Genomic DNA, 23,793 nt, shown 5'->3' on the forward strand with positions numbered 1-23,793 from the left:
TCTTTCCTCGGACCTCCCTGGTTGATTGGAGGTCCATCTTTCCTTGGACCTCCCTGGTTGATTGGAGGTCCATCTTTCCTTGGACCTCTCTGGTTGATTCAAGGTCTGTTTTTCTTCAGACCGCCCTGGTTGATTGGAGGTCTGTCTATCCTTGGTCTCCTCTGTTTGTAGGGAGCCTTCTCTTTGCAGGGGGACCTCTGATCGGGTGGAGACTCTAGGACGATTGTTTTCTAGAGCAAGTTTCAATTCCACCTTCAGGTCTGCAACTTGACCCTGCAGAGCTTTCACTGTTTCCTCCTGAGCCTTAAATTTGGAAGCCTGCTCAGAGTGACTTTTGAGCTGCTCCTCATATTTGAGTCTCACTCGGTATTCTTCAACCATTACTTCAATCAGACCTTTATTGCGGGAGGCATATTTTGCAGCCTCCCACTTGAAGTACTCCAGCTGTTGAAGAACGTTCTTGTCAGTTGTAACTCTGGAAGAGCAAGAAACCAGTTCACGTTTGACTTGCAGGTGACGTTCTTTTTCCAACAGTTTTTGCAGTCTTTGAATCTCCTCCTGCTGGGATTTGACTTCAGCTTGACATGAAATCCTTCTGTCTCTTTCCTCATGGAGTTCAAAATTCTTACTCTGCAGTTCTGTTTTAAGATCGTCTACCTGCTTTGTCAAATCTTTGACGTGTTGGCTAGTCTCTGCCACGTCTTCCACTGAGGGGGTGATCTTGAAGCCAGCAGAGGGTGTTGTTTTCTGCTTGACTTCCAATGATCTTGGACTCTCAAAGTCGCCGGAAGGACTTGATTCCCCCTGGATCTCTGATTCATCTTCCGGCTCAATGGGGCTGACGCTGTCATCTTCAACAGAGAAAATGACAACGTTATAGTCGACTTGGATGTTGAGGTCTACCATGTCGACCCATGAAAGCTTAGCTGGAAAAGCTTCATGTTCGCAAATAATCTGTTGTTGCTTCATATCTATATTGTAGTAACTTCTTGCTTCTCTGAACGTTGAATGTGCTCTGAAGGGTGATCTGTCGCGATAGAACTGTGGAACGGATCAGAGAAAACTCTGTCTGTGAGCTACATTCAAGAGAGAGATTCCCTTGTGATATCATAGAGTGATGACATCACTGCTGATGTAATTGATACCACTGGAACTGAACATTCTATCCACCTTACTCCTGGGAGGCTTACTGGGGAAACGATTATGGGTCTTACTTCTGGTGACTAGTGGAAGTAACAGTATTTCATTGTAATTTATAGGGTTTTTGGCTAATCTATATTCATGATAGAAGTTACATCTCTTTTGTCGGTTAATACACTGCACAAACATTAGCATTTCACTGCTCCCCATTAGCATTAGCCTTTTCCCTAAAAATAGCTTTTATTTATTTTTCTTATTTATTAGTCACACTTAGTATACTGAATGGAGGAAGAAAATGTAAAACAACATGCTAGCGACAGAGTTTAGGCTAATGTTAGCAATTTGGCTCATTTTAACTTGTACACTAATTTTAACAAACAGAATGGAGTAAGTCCATGTTACTCAACATGTTTGTCACTCTCCACATGCTATTGAGTACATTGCAACTTACTTTAACATCAATGCTAATTTGTAGCATCAGACAGGCACACTTTGGCAGGCCCCATTTAAATTTCTTCAGAAATGTTCTAATTTCTCAATATTCTTTTCTCTCTATCATTATTGATACATTAAGCTTAAACAGCATTTTGATTTTTTTGTAGAGAATAAGATATTTTAAAATATATTTACTCTGGTTACCTCAAGTTTTTAACTTTGTAAAAGACGCACATCTTTCAGAAATGATACATTTGGTGTTGCAGGGTTTAGACATTCAGATACCAGGCACTGTAATCCATCTATAACACAGAAAATACTTAATATTTCATTTATTTTATAATGATTCAGCCAATGTGAGTACAGTGAAGCATTGAAGATGCTTTGTCTCATAGAGCCAAAAAATGAATCAGGCAATATTGTTAGCTTTTTTGAAACTCTGCACATTTCCCCCATCCGTTGTAAATTAATTGATGCATTAAGCTCCTGTGATCATGTTAGTATCATAAACTACAAGATAGATTTTGCGTGTGTGAAAATCAACGGGGAATATCGAAATTATATTTTGCGTCTTAACTGAAATATGTAAGCAATTTTAGCTAAGTAGAACAGGTTTAGATCTCAGGAATGCTTGGTTTTAAATGCCTTTCCACAGTTTCCAATGCAAAACCCAAAGAACTGAGATCAACTAAGAATATCCAGCTCAAGAGCTTTTTATCTATTAACCCGTTAATGTTTAAGGTTTACCGTATTTGAAACTATAAGCCTGGATATAAACGGTGAAGCTCTATATTTCTTCTGCAGCGTCGTACTTGCCTAGCCCCAGTGCTGTGGAGTACCAGTTTGTTTATGTGGATAAGGAGGGAAAGGTTTGTGCTCGCAGTCGTCCGTTCACGTTCTGTGCCCCAAAGCCGCTGGAGGAGCTGGAGACGCTGAAGGAGGAGCAAGATGAGGAAGATGGAGAGGAAGAGGATCTGATGCTGGTCATCCCCAGAGCGCAGCTGCTGCAGGTGAGGGAGGGAAACTCCCACATTTACTGTGACGGTGAACTGTGATGAAGACTCCGACATTGAGGAATTAGCAAATCCTCTGACCGGTTTCTGTAAAAAAGGAAAAAACTCTCCCGCGTTTGCCTTTACTGTCACCAGAGTCGGCTCGAGCAGAGCCTCAAGAAACAGGCGGGCTTGCAGCGAGCTCTGGACGACGCCAAGAAGGAGGCGGAGGCCGAAAAAGAAACCAGCAAAAGAGCAAGACTGGAGTGGGAGATGGAGAGGCAGGCGATGAAGGAGGAGATCACTGAGCTCAGAGACAACCTGAGGCAGAGCTGTGAGATGCTGAAGAGGCTGGAAGAGAAACACATGGTAAGAAGGGCTGGATGCCGAACCACACTGGTTTCTATCCACACACTGAAACACACTGAACACGCATAACTGTGACAAACGCAGAGATATCCCCAAGCCCGTTTTCATTTTCACTTTTTTATCACATTACAACCACAAATCTAAATGAGATTAAATGTGACAGATCAAGACAAAGGTGGTCCGTAATTGTGAAGTGGAAGGAAAATGATCAGCATATTAGCTGATATTTTAAAAAGTGGAGTACAGCAGGAACTGAAACAGCAGAGAGAAAAGACTTCAGTGAACGAATGAAGTCTCTGGGGGAGCTGCAGAGAGCAGTTCAGCTGACTCTACAGGGACTGTCAGTCTGCTGGCCTTTATGGATGACCAGCAAAATACAAACAAATATTACAAGTCTCATTTTTATTTCTCCACAAACCTGCAAAATAACCAACTGGAAGAATTTGTTGTGTTTAAATGAGACTAACATTGATTATTTTTTTGTTTTTGTTGTTTACTCTACATGCACAATGCTTTGTGAAGTTGAAAACTAATTTTTTGCCTCATCTTGAACATGCCATCACACAAAACCTGGCCGTGGCAGCGTCTTGCTGAGGAGATGATTCTTTTAAAAGAGACAGAGCAGCTTAAAAACCAAACTGGAAGCTCAAAAAAAAAAGAGTTGAAATCTGTGGTGAGATTTCAAATTGAATTTCAGGTCTGTTCTAATTAATATTAAGTACAGAAAATAAAAATAAAAAGTTTCAGTCTCTTTAGGTCCAAATTTGGTATCCATATTGCTCCTAAGGCTGAGCTTTGAGTCTGAAAAAAACAAAAAACAAACAAAAAAAAACTTCTTGTTGTAAAGGAAATTTTGAAACCATGCTTCAATTTCCTCCCACTCCTCAGTTTTTGGAAAACTGTTTTCATCCGAAGCTTGCAGCTGTAATGAGGCAAAAGGTTTCTAAAACACTACAATCGATCATGTCTTATGCTGAAAGGATGTAAGGTACAGTCAGGAAATTCAGAGCTCTGAACTGAGAAAACTTGTGGCTGAAAAGGGCGAGAGCCTGCAGCAAGTCCAAGACCTGAGGGATGAGGTGAAGGTTCTGGCTGACAGAGAAGAGCAAGCCAACATGGAGCTCCAAAGGCAAGAGTCTGAAATATGTACGTGACTGCATCTTATTAATTGCAACTAAAGCTGACTTTATTTTTGTTTTCACAGGCTGAAGGAGAGAGTGAAGAAAATGTCCTCCCAGATGAAACACGATGAGGAAAAAAGGAAATCCCTGCAGGTGCGAAACTCTGACGGCAGCTTAGTCACAAAGCAGCTTTGTGGAAACAACAAGTTACGTTTTACTTTTACTTCAGTGATTTCATTCGGAAGTATCGCTACTCTTACTTGAGTAAAATCTGCAGTTTCTTTTAAAGTTCCATAAGTTTTATATTGAAATAAATTAATTTGGAAAACAAAAATTAATTTGCCTGATTTTGTTATTTTGTGAATGATTTTCATTTTGGTCTTTAAAATACCAAAACTTCCACATCACTTTATATTTTTGTCCATCTGATGATCCCCAAAATCTGATGTTTTGATGAGTTACTCAGCATTTAATACTTTTTACTCGAGTAATTTCTTGGACGGACTGTTTTTTTTACGGTTACTTGAGTAAAAATCTGTTGAAGCTACTCTTACTTGTGCACAGCTTTTGGGTGCTCTACCCACCTGCCTGCCTCTGATTGTCTCCATCTTTTCCCATGCAGGTGGAAGTGGAGGCCTCGGCTGCAGAGCTGCACAGCCTGCAGGAGCAGCTGGAAGCCAGCGACCACGTCGCCGAAGGCCTGCGCAAAGAGCTGCGAGACCTGAGCACCCAACGCAACCACACCCACGCCGAGCTGCACCAAGTCCGCCTCCAGGTGGCGCAGTTCACTCTGCAGCTGTCAGACCAGGACCTGGCCCTCAGGGAGGAGCGGGCCACCTGGGCCCTGGAGAGAGAGGCTTACAGGCATGCAGCAGAGGTGAAGATCCAGCAGGACCCGGTTCAGGGCAAGCGTGAGACGTACGTGGAACCAAACTTATTCTCAGTCCTGTTTTTCATCTTTTCTTTTTCTTTTTTGTGTGCAGGTTGATAAGAAGAAAGTCCAGGATCTGAGCTGTGAGCTTCAGAGGAAGGAGGAGTGGCTCCAGGAGGAGAGGACAGAACGAGACAACCTGGAGGCAGAGCTCGGGAGAGAAAAGGTGAGCTGCCAAAAACACAACGAAAGCCAAAGCACCAACACACCATCAGCTCAAAACGTGAAAACACAGTCGCTCGCTTGCTCAGAATGTGTTTCGGAGAAGCACGCCAGAGTTTTCTTACACAAATAGACGAGCTTCCACGAACAGTGAGCAAACAGTTCCCGACATGCGAGCGCAGGGCCGTGTCAGACGTCACAGGGTGTGAGTTTGCTGCTCCCCCTGCAGGTGCTGCTGAGCGAGGCCAAGCGGGAGCTGCAGGAGCTGAAGGCCGCTCTGAGGAAGGTCCAGAAAGGCAGAGAGCAGGAGCTGCTGCACAAGCAGGCAAGGCGTCACCGCCGCAAGCAACTCAGGGTTCAATGCAAAACTTCTCTGATTATTGTAGATTTGATTGAACGCGTTATTCTGAAAATCATAGTGTTCAGTTCTTCTGCTTATCGGTGTAGCTAATTATGTCACTTTTAGTAAATAAAATCAATTTTAGTTTAGTAAATAAATACATCTTTTGTGTTTACAACTAAAATGTTGCCAATTTGTGCTCTGAAACAGGTTTTATCTGAAAGCCTAAGTCTTCAAGTTCAGGTGTTAATCTGAGTCGCAGTGTTAGATTTTCAAAGCAGAAACCTGACGTAAACATATAATCCCAATCCACAGATAGTAATTTGCCATCAAACACGAAATATGATCAGCAAAACTTTAGCTTCATACATTTTGGGCAGAATGAGCCCGTTTTTAATGTATTGAAATAAATAAATTAGCTATAATGTGTCACGTGATAAAGTAGGTAAACCTGCTGCACACGTGTTCCAGTTTACACTTTTTAATTCCTTTTAACTGAGTTAAACATCTGAGTTAAAATAGTCGTCTAAAACCAAAACTCTCTTAACCTGGAGTTATAAATGTGAGCTAACCAAGAGTTAAGCGTTATTTGCCTTTTAATTGAAATGCAATAAAATCTTCATTTATTTCAAACATGTAAAAGGTCACAAAAAATTTAACAATTAAGAATAAAGCAGAATAATTTCAGAAGTTTGTGGAACGTTCTGCATGCTGTTTTTGTTGTGATTTTTCCTCCACTTCCAGAGATAATAATCTAATCATTTTTGTCTTACTGCGATGATCTGCGTGACCGAAACCTTCCAGGATTTGGTGACTTGCATTCGGCAGCTGGAGATGAAGCTGGGCATCGGGGAAGAAACGGACCCAAACAACACCGAAGTTAAACGTATCTGTAAGTGTATGGAAAAAGGACTTTCATGAACCGGACCGGCAACTTTATTCTAAGGAGGATTAAAAAGAAGGAATGTTTTGAAACAGCTCCAGGTTCTTCATCTGAGAAACAGGATTTGGCTCCATCAGCTGCTCCCAGATCTGCTTCTTCGTCTTCCTCCCCGGAGGAAAGCTCCACCTCTGAGATCCCAGCCGAGACTCTGAGCCAAAGCGAAGGTGACGAGTCGCCCGTTGACTCACAGGTACGCCCAGCCGCCCGCCCGCCCAGTCCTAAACCAAACAACCATTAACGGCGCCTGCATTAGGGATTGACCCACTCTGACTGGGTAAATATTTGATTGTTGTCTCAAGAGATTCCTGCAGCTCTGCTGTGTCACGACTGTTTGCTCCAGTTTCATTGTTGAACGTCCGGGTTTGTTGGCTGCTGCAGAAACAGGCCGGGGCAAGACGGTCTGTCTGCAGGGATGGTGTGAATAAATTAGACGAAAGCAAACAGTGTGTAAACAGAAAAACCATAAAATGACCAGAAACCGGTTTAATAACCAGCCTGTTAATATTCAAATGTAAATCATGTAATTGCCATTGAGCACAGAAGAGACATATTTACAAAGGAGACATGTTTATTTCCTAACTGAAAGGAGATTACATTTTTAATTCATGCAAGGTAAATGCTACTTTATGTGTTTGTGATTATTTAGCTTGTCTTATGCTGTAGCAAGTTAACGAAACAAACTCCAAGCTTCAGGAAAGAACATCATATTGTTGGAGCGTCTCCAATAACCTTATTATCTGCAGTGTTGTCGAAGAGGAGGAGGAAATAAAAACAGCATACCTAATAATAAAAATGTTTTTTCCTTTATGTGCCGCAGCGCAGATTAGAAAATTATAAAGCAGCAAGTTAAATCAGAAATTTGTAACGAACCGCATCCTCCTGCGTTCGACATGCAGAAACAATTTTTAGTTTTCAATGTAGCGCATAAAAGCCATATTTCCCCGGAAGCCGGTAAATCCGACCCTGGAAATACTGGCCGGCATCACAGGCTCTGACTCAAGTTTCTGTGAAATCAGGATGAAAAATCTCAGCTCAGCAAAGCCCAACCCGGCGAAGGGAAGCAGCTGATCCTGCCTGAACTCGTCAACCCCGTCCTGAGGTGAGAAGAGTCCAGCCACACCGAGCTCTGCGCCGAACATCCTCTCTAACGCAACTTAGAGGCTGTGTCGCTGAAACACATCGGAGTGAAAATGTGCCCGGTGCTGATGGGAACTTTTCATATGTCTCATTATTTAATCTGTGGCTTTTGATTTGTTTGAACCACTCTTTTCAAGATCAAATGATGCATACAACTTGAATGATAAAAAACAAACAAACAAACAAACAAACAAAAAACAAACAAACAAACAAACAAGAAAAAGAAATGGCAGCATAAGTTTTAATTTATACACACAGAGTCAAATATCTGCATGCAGCCCACTTTGCACCTGATCTTCATGCTTTTTGCAACCCTTTTGAGCTGCATGTCACGTTATGATGTTATTCCTTCATCTAAAACAGGCCTGGAGTGTTGCTTTGTTTCTCCTGTGCATATGTCAGAAAAAGTAGGAGTTTCTTAAGCAGACAGAGGCCCAGTTTCAATGCACCAAGTTGTGAAGTCGACAAGTGCACCATTCATTCTTTTTTTTTTTTTTTAAATAAAAACCGAAAGGTAACATAGTTACATGATTGTGCTATAAAATAGCACCGTGCGCCTGGAAAATACTTAAAGCTGCCATTTTAACTTGTTCATGACAGATTTGAAGAGTTAAATTAAGTTCACGAGTCCATAACCTCTCACCAAGTCGAGGTCGGAGCCTTCCAGAAGCCTGTTTTGTTCGGTCCATCTTCAGTTTTGACGTGTGTTTTGGATCGCTGTCCTGCTGGAGCACAGCTTTCAATTACGTGACTCAGACTGTCGGATTAAAATTGGCTGTAATGTTTATGAACAGCCCAGGAACCACCAAGCCCAGACTCAATCATAACATACGTCACTGTCCCCACCGACGCCGGCGTCACGTCGCCACGGACTGACATGAAGCTCTGCTTCAACACTCTGAAGCCTGGCTAAGGTTTGCAGCTGCCCGCATGGAAAAATCAAATGCCTTCTGGAGGAAAGTTTTATGGTCAGAGAAGAGAAAGATTGAGCGATTCAGGGTGAGATTTCTAAATGTGAGAACACCGTAGCAGTTGTCAGACATGGTGGAGGGAGCATCATGCTGAGGGTTTGTTTTTCTGCCAATTACACTGATGCGCTTCACAAAGATGAAGGAATAACGAATGAGGACTACGTATAAACTAAACGTCTGCTAAAAGCTTCAACTAGAGGGGCTGAAACTTGGACATGTTGGTGTTTTCCAACAGGACAATGATCCCAAACTGGACTTGTAATGTGTAAAACAGGTTAACTGATCTGATCCCTGACTTCTGATGCTTAGAAATGTTCTGGGCTGTGTTTAAAAAAAGCCAAGTCCATGCCTGGAAACCAAGCAGGCATAATGAGCTGCACCGTTTCTAATGAGAAGAGTTGATAGATTCCAGCCAGGCTGGAAAAACTGTGCAGCCGATTTTCCTTCCAAGGAACATTTCACCCGTGAGTCGTCAGAGACATTAAGTACACATTAAAAATAACACGAGCTCTAAATAACTGTGTTTGTATTTAGGAAAAACGGTTCATCAAAAGCCCCCAAATTATCGTGAAGCTGCTACCCACAGTGACGGAGGCGAACCACAAACAAAAGCAGCGATTCGTTTAAAATCAGCTAAAAGTTTGTTGTGAAGTGTAGATCTGTTACGATATTCTGTGAAACTTTCCTCTGTTTTCTCTGCAGTGAGCTGGCCGACTCCCCAATGTGGTAACAGGACAAGGAGCAAGCAGCTTTGGTGCCACTAGTGTTTATTTGAATCCAAACAAAACAAAGAGCATTTAGTTCTGATATTTGTGAAAATGCACTTTATTTTATTTTATTTTTTTCCTGCGTGGTCGATAGTTTCACGACTTAATCAGGTTATAGGAAATATTTCTCGTGTTGGGTGCGAACCTCGACTCAGGTTACGAGGATTTTAATACTTGCAATTCAATCCTCCGTGCTCCAGCCTTTAACCTTGCTGTAATGTGAATATGTGGCAAACGTTGTGAGAAATATGCCGCTGGCCTGACTTTCATACTCTATGTGTTGTTCCTGGTGCTATTTTGGCCCCTGGGTTTTGCATGAGAGCACGACTCCTGTGTGGGCGTGCGATCACGGTCAAGTGTGAAATGGTCTGTTTCAGCTTTCCAAGCACCGAGTCGGGAACATGAGCGCCTCTCTGCAGCGCCGCGGTGCCGGAAAACTGTTCAGGGTTCTTAGGAAAACGCTAGCAAGTGTTGTGTGGTTTCTGTGCTTTGTTGACAACATGATGCTGACAGAAAAGCAAGATCCTGATTATTAAAATGATACACAGACGTCTGCATGATGGAGGTCTTCACTTGACTGGAGTTAAAGATGTTATTATTATTATTATTATTATTATTATTATTATTATTATTATTATTATTATTATTATTATTGTTGTAATTATTCACTTTAAAAATATTTTATTTAAGTACATGTAGTTAGTGTGAAAAATCATTTTAAATGTATATATATATATATATATTTTTTTTTTTCTTTTTTTTTTAACCAAAATCATTGTAAACACATCTATCGCCTCCTTTGTGGTGAACACGACTTAATTTACTGAGAGGACAGCACTCATTTGGCCAGGTCGGCACATTTATTTTTCATTTTATTCTGTTATAGAAGTACTAAAACCTGTAAAAACAGTTAACTTTAAAAAGCTTATTGTTAAAAAAATTCCTCTTTTTGAAAAAATTTGCGAAAACAATTAAATTGAATTAGTTGGGTTTTTTTGAATCCTGTTTTTGAAATTTTCCAAAAACAGTTAACTTTTATTAGCTTTATTTTTTTTAAGTACCTCTATGAAAACTGTAAAAACAATTAACTTAGCTTCGTGTTTTTTTAATTGTTCTTTTTGAAAAACTGTATGAGCAGTTAATTTTAATTTGCTTTATTCCTTTTAAAATAGCTCTTTTTGAAAAACAATTAATCTCAATTACCTTTATTTATTTTTTTTTTAATTGCTCCTTTTTTTGTTTTCTTTTTTGGCTGAAGAGGCCCTTAGGAGCCACTTGTGGGTCTGGAGCCGCAGATTGCTGACCTCTGCTCTGGTCCACAGTCCTGGCTCCTCTGTTTTGATTTTCAAAAGGATTCAGGTCTGGAGTCTGAGATGGACATGATGGAGGAAAGTTGATTTAGTGTCTGTGGAATCATTTCTGTTAATTCGGTGACATGTTTTGAATCATTATCCTGCTAAAATCCCCCCAGAAATAACCCATTTGTTTATTTTAATTGAATTAATAGAAATCAACAACTAGATGCAAGGAGCTATTTTTAACCTACGTAAAAATGTCATCAAATTATTATTTTATTGTGAGGTTATGTTGCTGCAGTAAAAGTAAATAAAATGAAATCAGCTTTTAAGCATCTTTTCCAGTGGTACCCACAAATGTGTCCAACTCTGTAAGTGTTTGTTGAGAAAAAAAAGAAAAAAAAAGTTGAGACAACTGGACACTTATAATGTCTGAGAACAAAAAAATGCTTTTATCAAAATACAGGAAACATCATAAAAACATTTAATAGTAAGCATAAAAAAAGCAAACATAGTTTCAGCCTCTCGTAGAAATGTAACCAGAGCATTTCAACACCGTTTTTGAATTTGTTTGTAGCTGTGTGCAATAGAGTCATCAAAGCTAGTTTGGTTTCTCAGATAGAAGAAGATGAACGTCGTCGCTCCCTGAACACGTAGACAAACATGCCTGGAATAAAATATTACAGACATTTATTTATCAGCAACAACAAAATGTTAGAGAGACGAGATTTATCCAGCTTCATTATTTAAAAAAGAAAAAAAAAAGTAAAATCCTGCCCAACACAAAGTGACGTATCTGTCTTTGGTCTTTTATTTTTATATTGTTACATATCTATGTTTATGATGTTGCTGGCTTGAGAGTTTGGCGACAACCTCTGTGGTTAATTTATTGCACCGACTCAAATTCAAGATAATAACATCAGAAACAAAGCATTTACTTTGAAATTAATAAACATTATAGGATCTGAAAAGATCATGAAAAGTCTAATTTTGGCTGGTGCTATGCAATTAGTATGTTACAATGTGTGTGTGTGTGTGTGTGTGGGTGTGTGTGTGTGTGTGAGAAAGCAACGTTTTGATCCAACAAGAACAAATACAGCTTAATGAAAATCCTGACAACTTTAGTTTTGCCTTTTTGGTGACTTTTAATCTGTTTATAAATAGTTTTTAATTTAGAAAACTTGGAATACTTTTGGTGTTGAACACAAGTCTTTCATTTGATCAGTTTTTTATTCTATTAGCAAAGAATTGTAATATTTTATTTCACTAAAACATCACCGTGTGCTTCAGGAAGACACCCGTTTACTGCTGATGCTGGATGATAAGTTTTGATCAATTAACAATCATTCCAATTAATTCATCTCTGAGTTGAGGCTTTTAACTCTAAATAAATTCTTCTGTAATGTTTTCTAACTTGTAACCAGAGCCGGCCCAAGGTATAGGCAAACTCATGGGATAATTGATTCGTCTCTGATGTCAAATTTTGGATCAATTTGACCCCAAAGTTGAACACATTTCAGTCGGACAGTCAGTGGGATCAGCTAACTACTATTAATACAAGAAGGAAACAAAGCATTTTTCTCTATTTTAGACATTAAACACTAACGTAGCACGATAGTTTGCACAACATTACGTGCGGTACTGGTTTACTTAGATGCAAATTGTCAGAAGTACTAAAAGACCCAAAACAGTTAATTTTCCCAATTCTGACTCGATTTCAAAATGACACATTTATCAACAATCAACCTGCTTTTAAATTCTCTCTAAAGGCTTCTGGACGTCAAATTTAAACTAAAAGTCATTTATATTTAAAATGCAGCTTCATTAGTTTATTAATTTACAGATTTAAAACATCCTAAGTTTAAGTGGGTCAGTGGTGGCTCTCCAGATAAAAGCCCAACTTTGGACCGGCTCTGCATGCATCCAGTGTGTTCAGGGCAAACCGATGATACTCCATATTCAATTTAAAATACATCTTTGTGAGCTTCATCTATTACATTTATTTTTAATAGTTCATAAATTTAAACATGGAATGTGTGTAAATATGGAAAACTACAATATTTGGCATTATTTTAAAATGTTTGTTTCTTTTTATCCCATCTGTGCTTTTGAGCTTGAATTGTTGAAGATGGCACACACACACGCACACGCACGCACACACTACCTCCTGAGTATATTTATTTTAATATCTGTTTAAATATCTTTACTTGCAATATCACAAGTTATTTCTTGACTTTATGTGGCTGGGATTTTCAGTTTTGCAGAAACTGTTACACAGAAAGGTGAGACAGAATCAACCTGAGAGCGAAGGATGACCCCTCTGAAGATTTAAAGATTTTAATGGGGGGAGGAGTCAGAAATATTCATATAGATTTATAAAAACGATGAGAGATATGTCTTGTGTTTGCATTTTTTCCTATTTGGCACCGGAGGTAAAACACCAGCTTTCCTATTGTCCTCTCTCAAATAATTTCAAGACTGAAAAACGTTTTGCGATTTTTCTGAGTTTGAGTCCCGCTCATGACTCTCTTGTCTCTCTATGACACTTTTAAATGCTTTTGTCCAATAAAGCAGAAATGAAAAGGGTTAAAAGTTCAAACTTCACACGCATCGAGTCGAATGAGAGTAAAAAATATATACCAAACAAAAGAAGAGGCAAACAGACGTAAAGGTAACATGCTCAGGAAAAGGAGGTACACAGAAAAAATAAAATAAAAATAAGTTGCATAATCTCTGAGAAGTAATTCTGAGAAGACATTCGTGGTACATGAACACCATGTAGAGCTCAGCTGCTGCAATCAACCATTTTATACAAAGCATAGCCCTTAAGAGACAGAAGTGGAGCTCCTTTTCTTCCTCCCAGCAATCCCTGCTGCTCTGTGGTGCTGAACTCAGGAACATGTTTTATTTTTGCAAAGTCACGTCGATATTTTAACGGTGCCCTCATTCATCCACTGAAATGTAGTGCTTTTTCTCTTTGTTTATTTTGCTTCCTATTCTGAACTGAAAACAGTTTCCTCGAAGTCAGTATGTACAGTTTGTCACAATGTCATTAACGAGCCTAAATCTGTGAGGTGGCGTTGCTCTGTGCGGCTCAGCGGTCTCTCAGACAGGAAGTGGCCTTCCTCTCTCACTGCGTCTTTCCCGCCACGGCCTTCTTCTGTGCCGCCTCCCCCCACGGCTCGCCGTCGCTGTCCGCCCCCCACTCCCTCTCCTCGTCCCAGTAGTCGTCCTCCTCCTCCTCCTCTTCCTCCTCGAAGGCCGACTCGTACGTGGACTTCTCCTCCTGCTTGATGGCCTGGATGGCCGGCGGAGGGGCCGAGGCGCTGTCGCTGGAGTCGCTGCTGTCTTCGAAGGCGTCCGGGTTCTCCAGCATCTCCCTGATCAGAGGCGGCATGGGGCCCGGGATCTCCGTCTTGAGGGTGATGGCCCGCTCGGCACCTGCGGGCGAGCAGAGAGGCTCAACGTCGAAACAAACTGTTCTCCTCTCAGGAAACAAGCGGACCCAAGTTTGTGCTTAGGTGCTTTGCAAATGTGCAAACTTTAATTTCAGATTAAAGATTTTTAGACATTTTACACAGAGTAAAGCTAAAAGAAGATGCTAACAAATCAAATCTGAAAGTGTGGCATGCATTTGCATTCAGTGGGAGTGGGAATCTGAGAGGAGTCGATGGGGAAGGCGGATGGAGCTGAATGCAGAGCACTGCTTAACTTTCACATGTTAAGGAAAGACTGCAAACGATGCGTTTTAGTTACTTTGCAGTGAGTGACAAAACCATGCTGACATCTTCCGCGTGCATATTAAGTGATACAACAGAGCTAAACCTTACAAAGGTGACCTATTATGTTTCCTTGAATAGGTTAGGATAGGTCTATGAAATGTACAAAACATGTTCATTACATTTTTTTTGGACAAAATTCTTATGAGATTGTTTGGTCAGTTCTGCCATTTTAAGCTCCTTTCAGAATGAGACATCTTAGGGCATCCTGTTACTTTAAATCAAAATAAGCTGCTGCTGGCCTCGCCCCCAACTCAACGTTTACACTCGTACATGAAAACGCCTACAAACAGATGCGCAACTATACAACCGCACATCTTTGAAAAGCAGACGTGGAGCCTCCTGCACAACCAACTAGAATGAAACAAGTGGTTTCTGGAAGGTAAGTCAACTACAAAACCGTTGTCTTTTCCAGCAGCCATTGCACAGCAGTAAAACCAGATGACCAAACGTGCTGGAACTCAGTTTGGGTTGTTAGTTGACAGGCTGGGTTTTGTGGGGTTGATACTTTGGCTGCTTTTAGAAGCCGTAGAAGCCCAGATGCAAGTATGACAACATAAAAAAATAGGGATTTTTCATAATATGTCCCCTTTAAGATTACAACGGGGAGAGGAAAACTTACGTTTTGATTAACTAAAAAAAATTCTGCAAGTTCAATAATAATAATAATAAAAAGCCCTAACCTTTGGTGCTGATTCCTCGCAGGTCTGTGACTTTCATCAGCATGCGAGGGAACATGTGGGGCTTGTTCGGGCGTCTGCGGCGAGTGTAGATCTTTAGAGCCTCCAGCAGTGGCTCCTGGAGTTTGTCGACCTTCTCTGGCTCTTCCAAGTCCATGCGGTCTGGTGAGGGGCGAAGAGGAAACGATAGCAGCCTCACAAAGAGCTGGCAGGAAGACATAAACAAAAACGAGACACGTTCTAGACTCAGTGGACCGGCCGGCTCACTAAACCTTTTACCTCCACAAATGAGACAGATTGCGCTCAGGAGCCCCGTCTCTGTGTCATCCATCTCCAGAGGCAGGAGCTGACCGGCGAAGGCAAACACCAGGTCAGTGAGCGGCCCAAAGCCGGCGTTGTGCATCTGGGTCCTGTTGAGAGTCAGGCCGTCTGAGAACGTCATCGTGTCCTGCTCTGGAGTGTAGCGGGTGCATATCCTCAGCATCTGCACGAGGAAGGAAAAACATTACAGAACACAGGGGAAAAAAAAAAAAACTATATTAGTTTTAAAAACAAAATCTAATATCTGCTTTGTCTCAACAAGTGAAGCAGCGTGATGAATGGGAAAGCCTTGGGAAGGTGGAGGGTCGGTTAAGCAGGAGAGGGCTAATACCAGGATGTCCAGGCATGCAGATTTGAGGAGGGTGATCTGGTCAGCGATGGTGAGCGTAGTGAAGCCTGGTAGCCGCTTGGCAAACTCCACAATCTTTATAATGCACTTAGTGGAAAGCTCACTGAACTTATCCCACAGGCCCAGGTCCAGCTGCACTCTGTGGTCAGCGCTGGAGTTCTGGAAGAGAGAAACAGGAACACTTTTTTTTGTCTGCGCAGAGTCGGCACCGTGGCTCGTCCTGTCTGGAAAGCAGCGAGCCTCGGTGCGGACACTCCGCCGTGCGTGGCGGAAGTCAAAAACTCACCGTGGTGTATTTTCCCAGCTGGCACAGAGACGGGAATGTCTCTTGGTGAGCTTTGCTGACTTTGTTCACGAGCTCCTCCAGTTCTCCGCTGAGCTCGTAGTTCTCGGGCAGCACCACCTCCTCCTTCACATCCTTCTTCTTCTTGTTCCTGTCGTTGCGCACGGCTGAAGGTTGAAGGAAATCCGGTTACCACAGGATGTTCAGCTGTGATTTCGCAAATCTGTGATCACAACAACTCGCAGGACCAGCCCACACTTATTGGCCCTCCTGATAAAGTTTAAACTAAGTTTTCAATTAAACCTAAATCTAAGTCCACTTAAAAAGGGTAGATATAAATGAATTAACAGGAAGAGTTGTTTTCCAGCCCACAGACCTTCTTTGGACATGCCGACCTCGAAGCACTTCTGCAGCCGACAGTATTGGCAGCGGTTGCGGGTCACTTTGTTAATCTGACAGTTCTTGTCTCGATGGCAGGTGTACACCATGTTCTTCTGGATGCTCCGGCGGAAAAATCCCTAAAAAAAAAAAAAAAAGCAGAAAAGACTCTGATTTATTTCCTTGGCCCAAGTTTCCAGAACAGACAGAAACAGGACAGCTCTCAAAATGTTTCCACTTTAGCAAACATGAAGGGAGAGTGTAATCTAATTACAGCGTCTTTCAGAGTATTTGGTACCCATGTTGCAACCTCAATGTATTTTATTGAATTTTAATGTGATAGACTGACAAAAAGTCTTGCACAATTCTGAAGATGAAGTAAATGTTACAAACCTGAAACCTGCATTTTTGCTTGGCCACCCTGATTAAATACTTTGTCGAATCATCAGCAACTTTTGGTTCACGTCTCTTCCTGCTTTTAGAGACAAACATTTTTGCCCATTCTATCTTGAAGCTGGCTCAAGCATCTGTGTTTGTGGACATCAGTCCTAGTCAAATTAGATACAGGTTTGGACTTTGACTGTGCCATTCTAGCACAGGAACATGCTTTGATTTAAACTATTACATTGCAGCTTTAAATGTAAGTTTATGGCTCCTGATTTGCTGGAAAATGAACCTCCACACCAGTCTTAGGTTTTTATGCGTCCTAACAGGTTTTCTTCTGGGATTACCAGGTATTGAGCTCAATCCACCTTCCCATTAATCTGTTCAGTTTAATTGCCACTACTGACCTGCTGGATTTTTATTCTGGTTATGAGTGAAAAGAGATCAATATAAATGAGATACATGTAAATTCCCGTCTTCCTTTTTAAACCTTTTATTGTTCAATATTTTTTGATAACAATGCATAGCTTTTCCTTTCTCTGAACCTCCATGCGCTACTTTGAGTTGGTCTGTAAGACAGGAAATCCTAAACAAAGGTCTTACATATATGTACATGCTGCGAATAAATTATCAAAGAGGTCATTTTTAAACAGCTGCAATCTGTTTTTGTTAACATTTAAATGCCTTTGGGTTAAACTTTTATGGAAGAAGTAGGCTCATATCTTTCACACCGAACTTCTACATGTGCTGCGCGCCTGTGCAGTGGCAGTGAGTACACACCAGGGGGCAGCAGCAAACACACAGCTGCACTCTTCACACATCTGTTTGGCTCTCGGAGAGAATCAGGTTCCCACTCTGGGTTTCTTTTAAACTGACCTCAGCTGTTCAGCTTCTTCTTCTTCTTCTTCTTCTTTTTCTTTTTTACACATGTCCTGTAAACTCTGCATGTACCTCTGGCTTCATTTACCTTGCAGCCCTCACAGGAGCTCACTCCGTAGTGATAACCAGATGACTTGTCCTGGCACACAAAGCATGGCTTGTAGACCCGCGGAGGAGGTGGAGGGGAAGGGGAGCTGGGCACCATCTCCTCTGAACTGGTGCTCTGCGTCTCCACCGCTGCAGGGCAAGAAAATAAAAAATAAAAAAAGAAAAAGAAGGGGGGTGGGGGGGAAGAAAGGTCACTTATTATAAGAATGCATCTTGTTTGCATTAATCCTAAGAGTCTTTGAAATAATGATGAAAGCAAATGCAGCAGCTGATTAGGAGAGAGAGTGGTCAACAAACAACCCCCATCCTTCCTCGGGCCACCCTGTGGAGCCAGAAGGGAACAAGCTCAAAAGCAGACATTTTTAAGAGAAAAAGGAGGAGGGCGGGGGGCTCTGCTGATTGACAGGGACTTAAAAGAGACACAATTAGCTGATGGCCAGATGGGCCTGCTGATAAAAAACGCTGATTGGCAGCTGAGCTTTGATTGGCTTCACCATTTATTGGAGAGCAGGAGGGGCAGTGGGACACCTCTGCTGACTTTTTGACTCGAATGTAAAAAATTTTTGCACGTGTGCGTTTGTGCGCATATGCTTTGTTTTCCTTTTCTTTTCTGCTATTTTATTTGGAAAAGCCACCCGGCCGGACCTGCCCGTCTCCCCGAAGCCCCATGTGAACAAACAGAGGTGGGATGTTTACGAGACCTCGCTGTCTCCCTCCGTCCCATCGCACTGTCTCGCTAAGGAAAATTTCACACTGTAGAACAGCATATTTTTTGGCAGAGGCCTTCCACTGCTATAGTGAAAAAGATTCAAGACAAACAATGTTTAATGGTTGCAGTAAAGTTCATCCAGCTGTGGTTTCTTGCACTTAAATGACAGCAGAGCAGAAGACCTGAGGGAAAACGGCAACGACCCGAGCATCTATTTAGAGAACAAAGTTGCGAAGAGACCAGAAAAGGATTATTTTATGCTTGACCGTTATTGGCTGAATGGAAATTAAAATATATATTTTTTTCAAACAGCAAATAAAAACTCTCCCGTGTGCCGATGTTGTTAGTGAGGGACGGTAACTCGGCCTGCTGTTTTTAGCATCAGTGATGTACACTTTTACATGACTTTGCAGGAATTACCAAATGCGCTTCAAGAGAGGAAAGACAACTTGCATGTTGAAGTTGAGAGTATTATTGTAAAGTTGCTACTTAATTATTTTAAAAACCTTTATTTTGTCATGCAGCAGCCATGTTGGAAAATGAAACAGCGAGGTGTTTTTGAAAATGTTACAATTAGAGATTGAGTCTACGACTACTGTTAAAAGCTAGCACTGCAGAGATTACTGTGCTGATCATGCTAAAGATTGATGATAAGAGATGCTGAAGAAAGCTTCAAACGTCAACTGTTTAATCATTTTGTCTTTTCTCTTAAATATTAAAATCCAGTTTATCTGCAGAGCTGTGTAGCAGCGTCTGCTCTCCAAAATTCAAACTTCTATGCAAGTTTGGGCTGTTTTTAAGTAGCAATTGTTTTGTGTTGCTGCAAACATCTTATTGTTGAAACACGCGAATGTCAAAAGCAAAAGAGGAATCGATCAAAATGAGCATTTAAGCAGATCAGAACTTCAGAAAATCTGGGATTGGAAATGCAAACTCTCCGATCAAATGTGCCTTTCAACTTTCACCTTCAGTCACCCCAACTTCACCTCTCTGAGCCCACGCCTGCCCCCACCCCTCTGTTTCCTGGCCCTAAATTCCTCAGTGCAGGCTGGACGGGGTTTAATAGTTGCCCAGGCTCATAACCAGCCCAATAAAGGTTGTGTCTCGGATGGGAAGGGGGCCCAGGCCAGGGTGACGGCCTCTTTATTGGGATCCAGTCACCTTGGGCCGCTATTCACATCAACAGCTCCATCCTTGGTACACTTCCTAGTAAAAATAAAGAATCTGGGGGTCAAATACCCCAAAGTCACAGCCCCTCCTGTCACCTTCAATGGACAGCACAGGACTGAACCAAATGTGGCCCTCACCCCACGGCAGCAACCCCAACCTGAACCCCCGGCTCGTCATTAACAAGAGTGGTAAGGTTTCAAGCCCAGAGAGGCACAAAGGAATTATCTAATAAAAACAGAGGGGAAAAATGAAAAGAGAGAGAGAGAAAGGGAAAGCAGGAGGTGAGCCCGAGGACACAAACTTCTCAGTGGACGGGAGGTTAAATAAAACCTTGACTATTTAACTTTGACCTTGACTTCGAAGGCCACTGCTAATGATCGGCAGCCTCCTATAAACTTCATCAATGTGTGCAAGTTATTTTTTGAAAATGGACAAATCAACACCAGCCTGGCAGGAACTAACCCAATTTAACAACTCATTCCCCGTCAAACGCTGCTGGACGCCGAATACATCTGGGCTGTGAAGAGCCAGGCGGACCAAGAAGTCGGTAAGCTTTCAACACGGCTGCTGCTTTCCACAACAAACCCGCTATCTGTGAAAATAATCCCTGTAACATAGTAAGTTGTTTTCAAATTGACGGCTGGAGGTATTTTGTAAGCCTCTCACTGATTTTGACAAAGAAGAAATCTGCAAGTTTGTACATGAGACTCCAGGATGAACGCTTCCCTCTCCGGGCTTCTTCTTCTGCAACAGGAAACCAGAACACACCGACCGGGATCACAGCTCATTAGCGGCTATTCATCTCTCTGAGACACATCTGCATAATTTACGGGTCTCTCTGTTGGTTTTTAAGTCTCAAAGAAACCTGTACAAACATTACTGTCAGGGTTAATTTATTCAAGTTAAATCCAGAATTTCCAGCTCCTCCAGCAACATTTGAATTTCTCTTGCGACCTATGAGAACACGTCATTTAATCATTTCTGCAGCATTCAAGAGTCACAGGTGGAGATCATACTGTCCCGTCTGGATTAAATGTTTACATTTTGACTCATCTGGTGTGCTCTGCAAAGGAAAAAGCTGCAAAAAAAAAAAAAAAGAGAAAGAAAAAGAATCTCCTGATTAAATACTGTATGCAGTGAAGAGCAGTGCAATGAGTTCATTTCAAGCTATGCTTTGAGATATGGGCAACACCTGGATTCTGATAAAAGATGCAGCATCCTGCACACTGAGTGGCACCGCAATAGAGATGAGGGCAATGGCTAAAAATAAATGGAGCAAAAAATATATATACACAGAAAAAAGAAAATAATACCTTTAATTCGAGTAAATTTATGCAGTGTGGGGAAAATCTTGTTTTTTCAACTAAAAAAAAAGAAGCAAATCTAACAATTCCTTTAATAACAACAAATCACACACAAGTATTTTCCCCATTCTTAATCATTTAATTTGTTTAAATGATTAAGAATCATTTAAACAAATTTAAATGCAGAACTTGTACTGTTCTGCACTTGTTTAAGTTGATCAGAGTGCCTCGTGACTGAGATCTATTGAGTTAACCACTGTTAGATTAAACCTACAGTCACAGCAACAGAAGCTGTGACAACGTTTGCTTTTTAGAGAAGAAACGGCATATTGGTTGTCCTCCATAGTCTCCATGCTTCCATAACAACAATTTCCAGGTGCTTTTAATAATGTAAGTAACACACACATTCAAAGAAATCAAGCCAAATTGCTCCTAACATGAAAACATGGTGGAAGGACACAGGTATTAAATATTGAAGACATGAAGAAAATTAGGTGCAAAAAGGCATAGAAAGCCAAGTAACCAGCTAAAATCTGTCAGTATTTAGAAAGCATTTGCTGTTTCACATAGAAACAGCAAATGCTTTTGAAATTATTTTAACTGTATTTTTAAATGTCTGAATGTTCCAGTAATACCCATCAGAGTTGTAATCCAGAAGTAACAACCACCAGAACCAGATGCTGCTGTTTTCTGGGCCAAAAGAATAATCAACTTAGGAGCGCACACAAAGAGCTCCAGAAACACCTGGACCCAGTAGGTACGGTTTTTCACCCTGAAAACAAAGAGTAATGCAGTCAACCACAATGGCCTCTATGTGCGTAAAACTCCACTGCTGAAGAAAAAAAACATGCTTGAAGGCTGTTGGAAGTTTGCTGCAGTAGATTTGCTCAAGTTCGGTCAGATCAGGTCAAAGGTGAACTCGCTGGATGGCATTTCACAGATCATGTTAGAAATCAGAATTATTCTGCCCAAAATTATTACCCCAAAACCACAGTTTGCAGGTGGGAGCATCTCGGTGTGAGCTGTCTTACAGCAGATGGTAATCTCAGACTTCGTAGAACGTCTCAGCCTTAGCCTGGTGTAAATGGTTTTATGTTTAGGGGCATCGGGCGAGTGCGGGGGAGCAGCAGCAGGTGAGATGCACTGTAACCTGATCACCGGCTTCTGTTTATATAGTAACACTGACGGTGTAAAAGTGGTCCTGTGAAATCCAGAGGAAAAAAAAAAAAAAAAAAAAAAGCTCCTACTGAAACGGAGAAGCTGCATCTGGCGCCAGGGGAGAGCGAGTGACTGACACTGTCTGAGCGTGGTGAGAAAAAAGAGAGAGAGAGAGAGAGAGAGAGAGAGAGAGAGAGAGAGAGAGGAGGGGGGATTTTACCTGGTGTGGAGAAAGAGGGCGAGGAGCCAAGAACCGTCAGCAGCTGTCATCACCCTGAACTGAGCTCAGCCTTGAAAACAACAACAAAAAAATACCTCTCTCTTCCTAACCTACAGCTCACCCCTCACTGTGTCACTCCATCAGTCAGCACACAGAGGAGACAACGGGACTCGTGTGAATCCCCTCCATCCGCCAACTCCCACAAAGAGTTTCATACGCAACAAAACTATAAATCTCATCTGTCACGCAGCATATTTTTCTATCTAAGCCTCATTTACTCATAGCTGCAACTAAAACATGCAATAAATACCGCGCAACATTCCTTCGCTTCACTTCCACGCGTCTATCTCTTTCCTCTGCCGTTTCCTCAGCGGTTGTTGTCGGATCAGCACATCCCTGTTTAGACAACAGAGGCCCCTCGGAAAGGAGACACCTTCCTTATCAGCTCACAGGACAGAGAGTCGCAGCCGAATCAAGGCATTAGTCATTTACAAAAGTCTGCAGGGGGAAACTTATTCTGAAAAATATCCCTCCAAAAAAAAGGTTCCAACTTGTACTGTTCTGCACTTGTTTAAGTTGATCAGAGTGCCTCGTAACTTTTAGTCTTGCTACTTCTTTTCCTCCTTATGACGTGAAACAGAGGTCCATTTCTCTTAGTCACTCTTCAAAATGACAAAGAGAGGCAAACATGTAATTCCTCAAAGCCAACCTGGCTGTGCTGATCTTCATAGCTCAGAAAATGGCAACAAGTAAAAAGCTGCAGGCCTAAAACCTTGGCTATAAGTACAGTCTGAACACAAAGTGACATTCATTGTGCCGCTATGCATCGTGGATGGATGGTGATGATGAAGATGAAAATATTCCAACTTGAAGCAAACAATGGTATTTCACCAAGTATCCATAACAACCTATGGATGCTGCCTACATGAAACTGTTTTCTGTCCTACCATCACAAATATAAGCATATGGAGTTAACTGAGTGCTACTGGGTTAACTTGAACTTGAATCATTAGATGAGCCTAAAATCGAGCTTTTCAGCAACTAACACTGCAGGTGTAAAACAAAAGTTGAAAAGTTCCTAATGCCCATTGTTAAGTAGGGTAGAGCGTCTGTGATGCTGTGGGACTGTTTCTCTACCAGAGGCTCTGAAGTGTTGCTATAACAGGAACATTGAGAGAAAGTGATGCTTTATAGGCACTGGTGAGAAAATCAAGACAACTGTAAATAAATTTACTCAACACTACAGCAAAACTTCATCTTTCATTGCTCTTGAGCAAGCAGGGTTTTGTGATTTCTCTGTAGTCAAACATTTCAATTGAAAGTCAAACATGAATCACTGTGTGCTGCAGACACACCTTCACATTCTCCTGGAGTTATTTGTCCATCTGGCTCCAAGGGTGAGTAACAGTTCTGATATTTCAGTGTGAAAAGCCCAATGTGTCTTGGTGCTCTGACAAATATGTGAGAC

The 23,793-nt window shown here is 41.5% G+C and overlaps 2 protein-coding genes across 7 annotated transcripts in view; one reads left to right on the top strand and one right to left on the bottom strand.

The window, feature by feature from the left end:
* Positions 1-9,885, top strand: part of calcoco1b (calcium binding and coiled-coil domain 1b) — a 13,295-nt gene extending 3,410 nt beyond the window's left edge. For 2 of the 3 annotated variants that reach the window (XM_016678631.1, XM_007566048.2), the window contains exons 4-14: positions 2,380-2,585; positions 2,724-2,936; positions 3,917-4,065; positions 4,141-4,210; positions 4,680-4,934; positions 5,041-5,154; positions 5,380-5,475; positions 6,295-6,382; positions 6,469-6,623; positions 7,450-7,532; positions 9,244-9,885. In XM_016678631.1, coding sequence (XP_016534117.1) covers positions 2,380-2,585; positions 2,724-2,936; positions 3,917-4,065; positions 4,141-4,210; positions 4,680-4,934; positions 5,041-5,154; positions 5,380-5,475; positions 6,295-6,382; positions 6,469-6,623; positions 7,450-7,532; positions 9,244-9,271 — 1,457 coding nt within the window. In that variant the 3' untranslated portion in view covers positions 9,272-9,885. The remainder of the gene's footprint in view (positions 1-2,379; positions 2,586-2,723; positions 2,937-3,916; positions 4,066-4,140; positions 4,211-4,679; positions 4,935-5,040; positions 5,155-5,379; positions 5,476-6,294; positions 6,383-6,468; positions 6,624-7,449; positions 7,533-9,243) is intronic. The other variant, XM_007566049.2, reaches the window with a different exon arrangement.
* A 1,179-nt stretch (positions 9,886-11,064) lies between these two features.
* The window catches only part of LOC103147616 (retinoic acid receptor gamma-A-like), a 56,701-nt gene continuing 43,972 nt past the window's right edge, over positions 11,065-23,793 (bottom strand). For 3 of the 4 annotated variants that reach the window (XM_007566045.2, XM_007566047.2, XM_007566046.2), the window contains 7 exons: positions 17,745-17,893; positions 16,392-16,533; positions 16,019-16,182; positions 15,715-15,891; positions 15,342-15,546; positions 15,066-15,224; positions 11,065-14,044 (listed from right to left, as the gene is read on the bottom strand). In XM_007566045.2, the coding sequence (XP_007566107.1) occupies positions 13,734-14,044; positions 15,066-15,224; positions 15,342-15,546; positions 15,715-15,891; positions 16,019-16,182; positions 16,392-16,533; positions 17,745-17,893 (1,307 nt within the window). In that variant the 3' untranslated portion in view covers positions 11,065-13,733. Of the gene's footprint in view, positions 14,045-15,060; positions 15,225-15,341; positions 15,547-15,714; positions 15,892-16,018; positions 16,183-16,391; positions 16,534-17,744; positions 17,894-23,793 lie in introns of those variants that run through there. The other variant, XM_016678632.1, reaches the window with a different exon arrangement.

This window comes from Poecilia formosa, unplaced genomic scaffold (assembly GCF_000485575.1).
Source record: "Poecilia formosa unplaced genomic scaffold, Poecilia_formosa-5.1.2 Scaffold186, whole genome shotgun sequence".
In the NCBI taxonomy this organism is placed as follows: Eukaryota; Metazoa; Chordata; class Actinopteri; order Cyprinodontiformes; family Poeciliidae; genus Poecilia; species Poecilia formosa.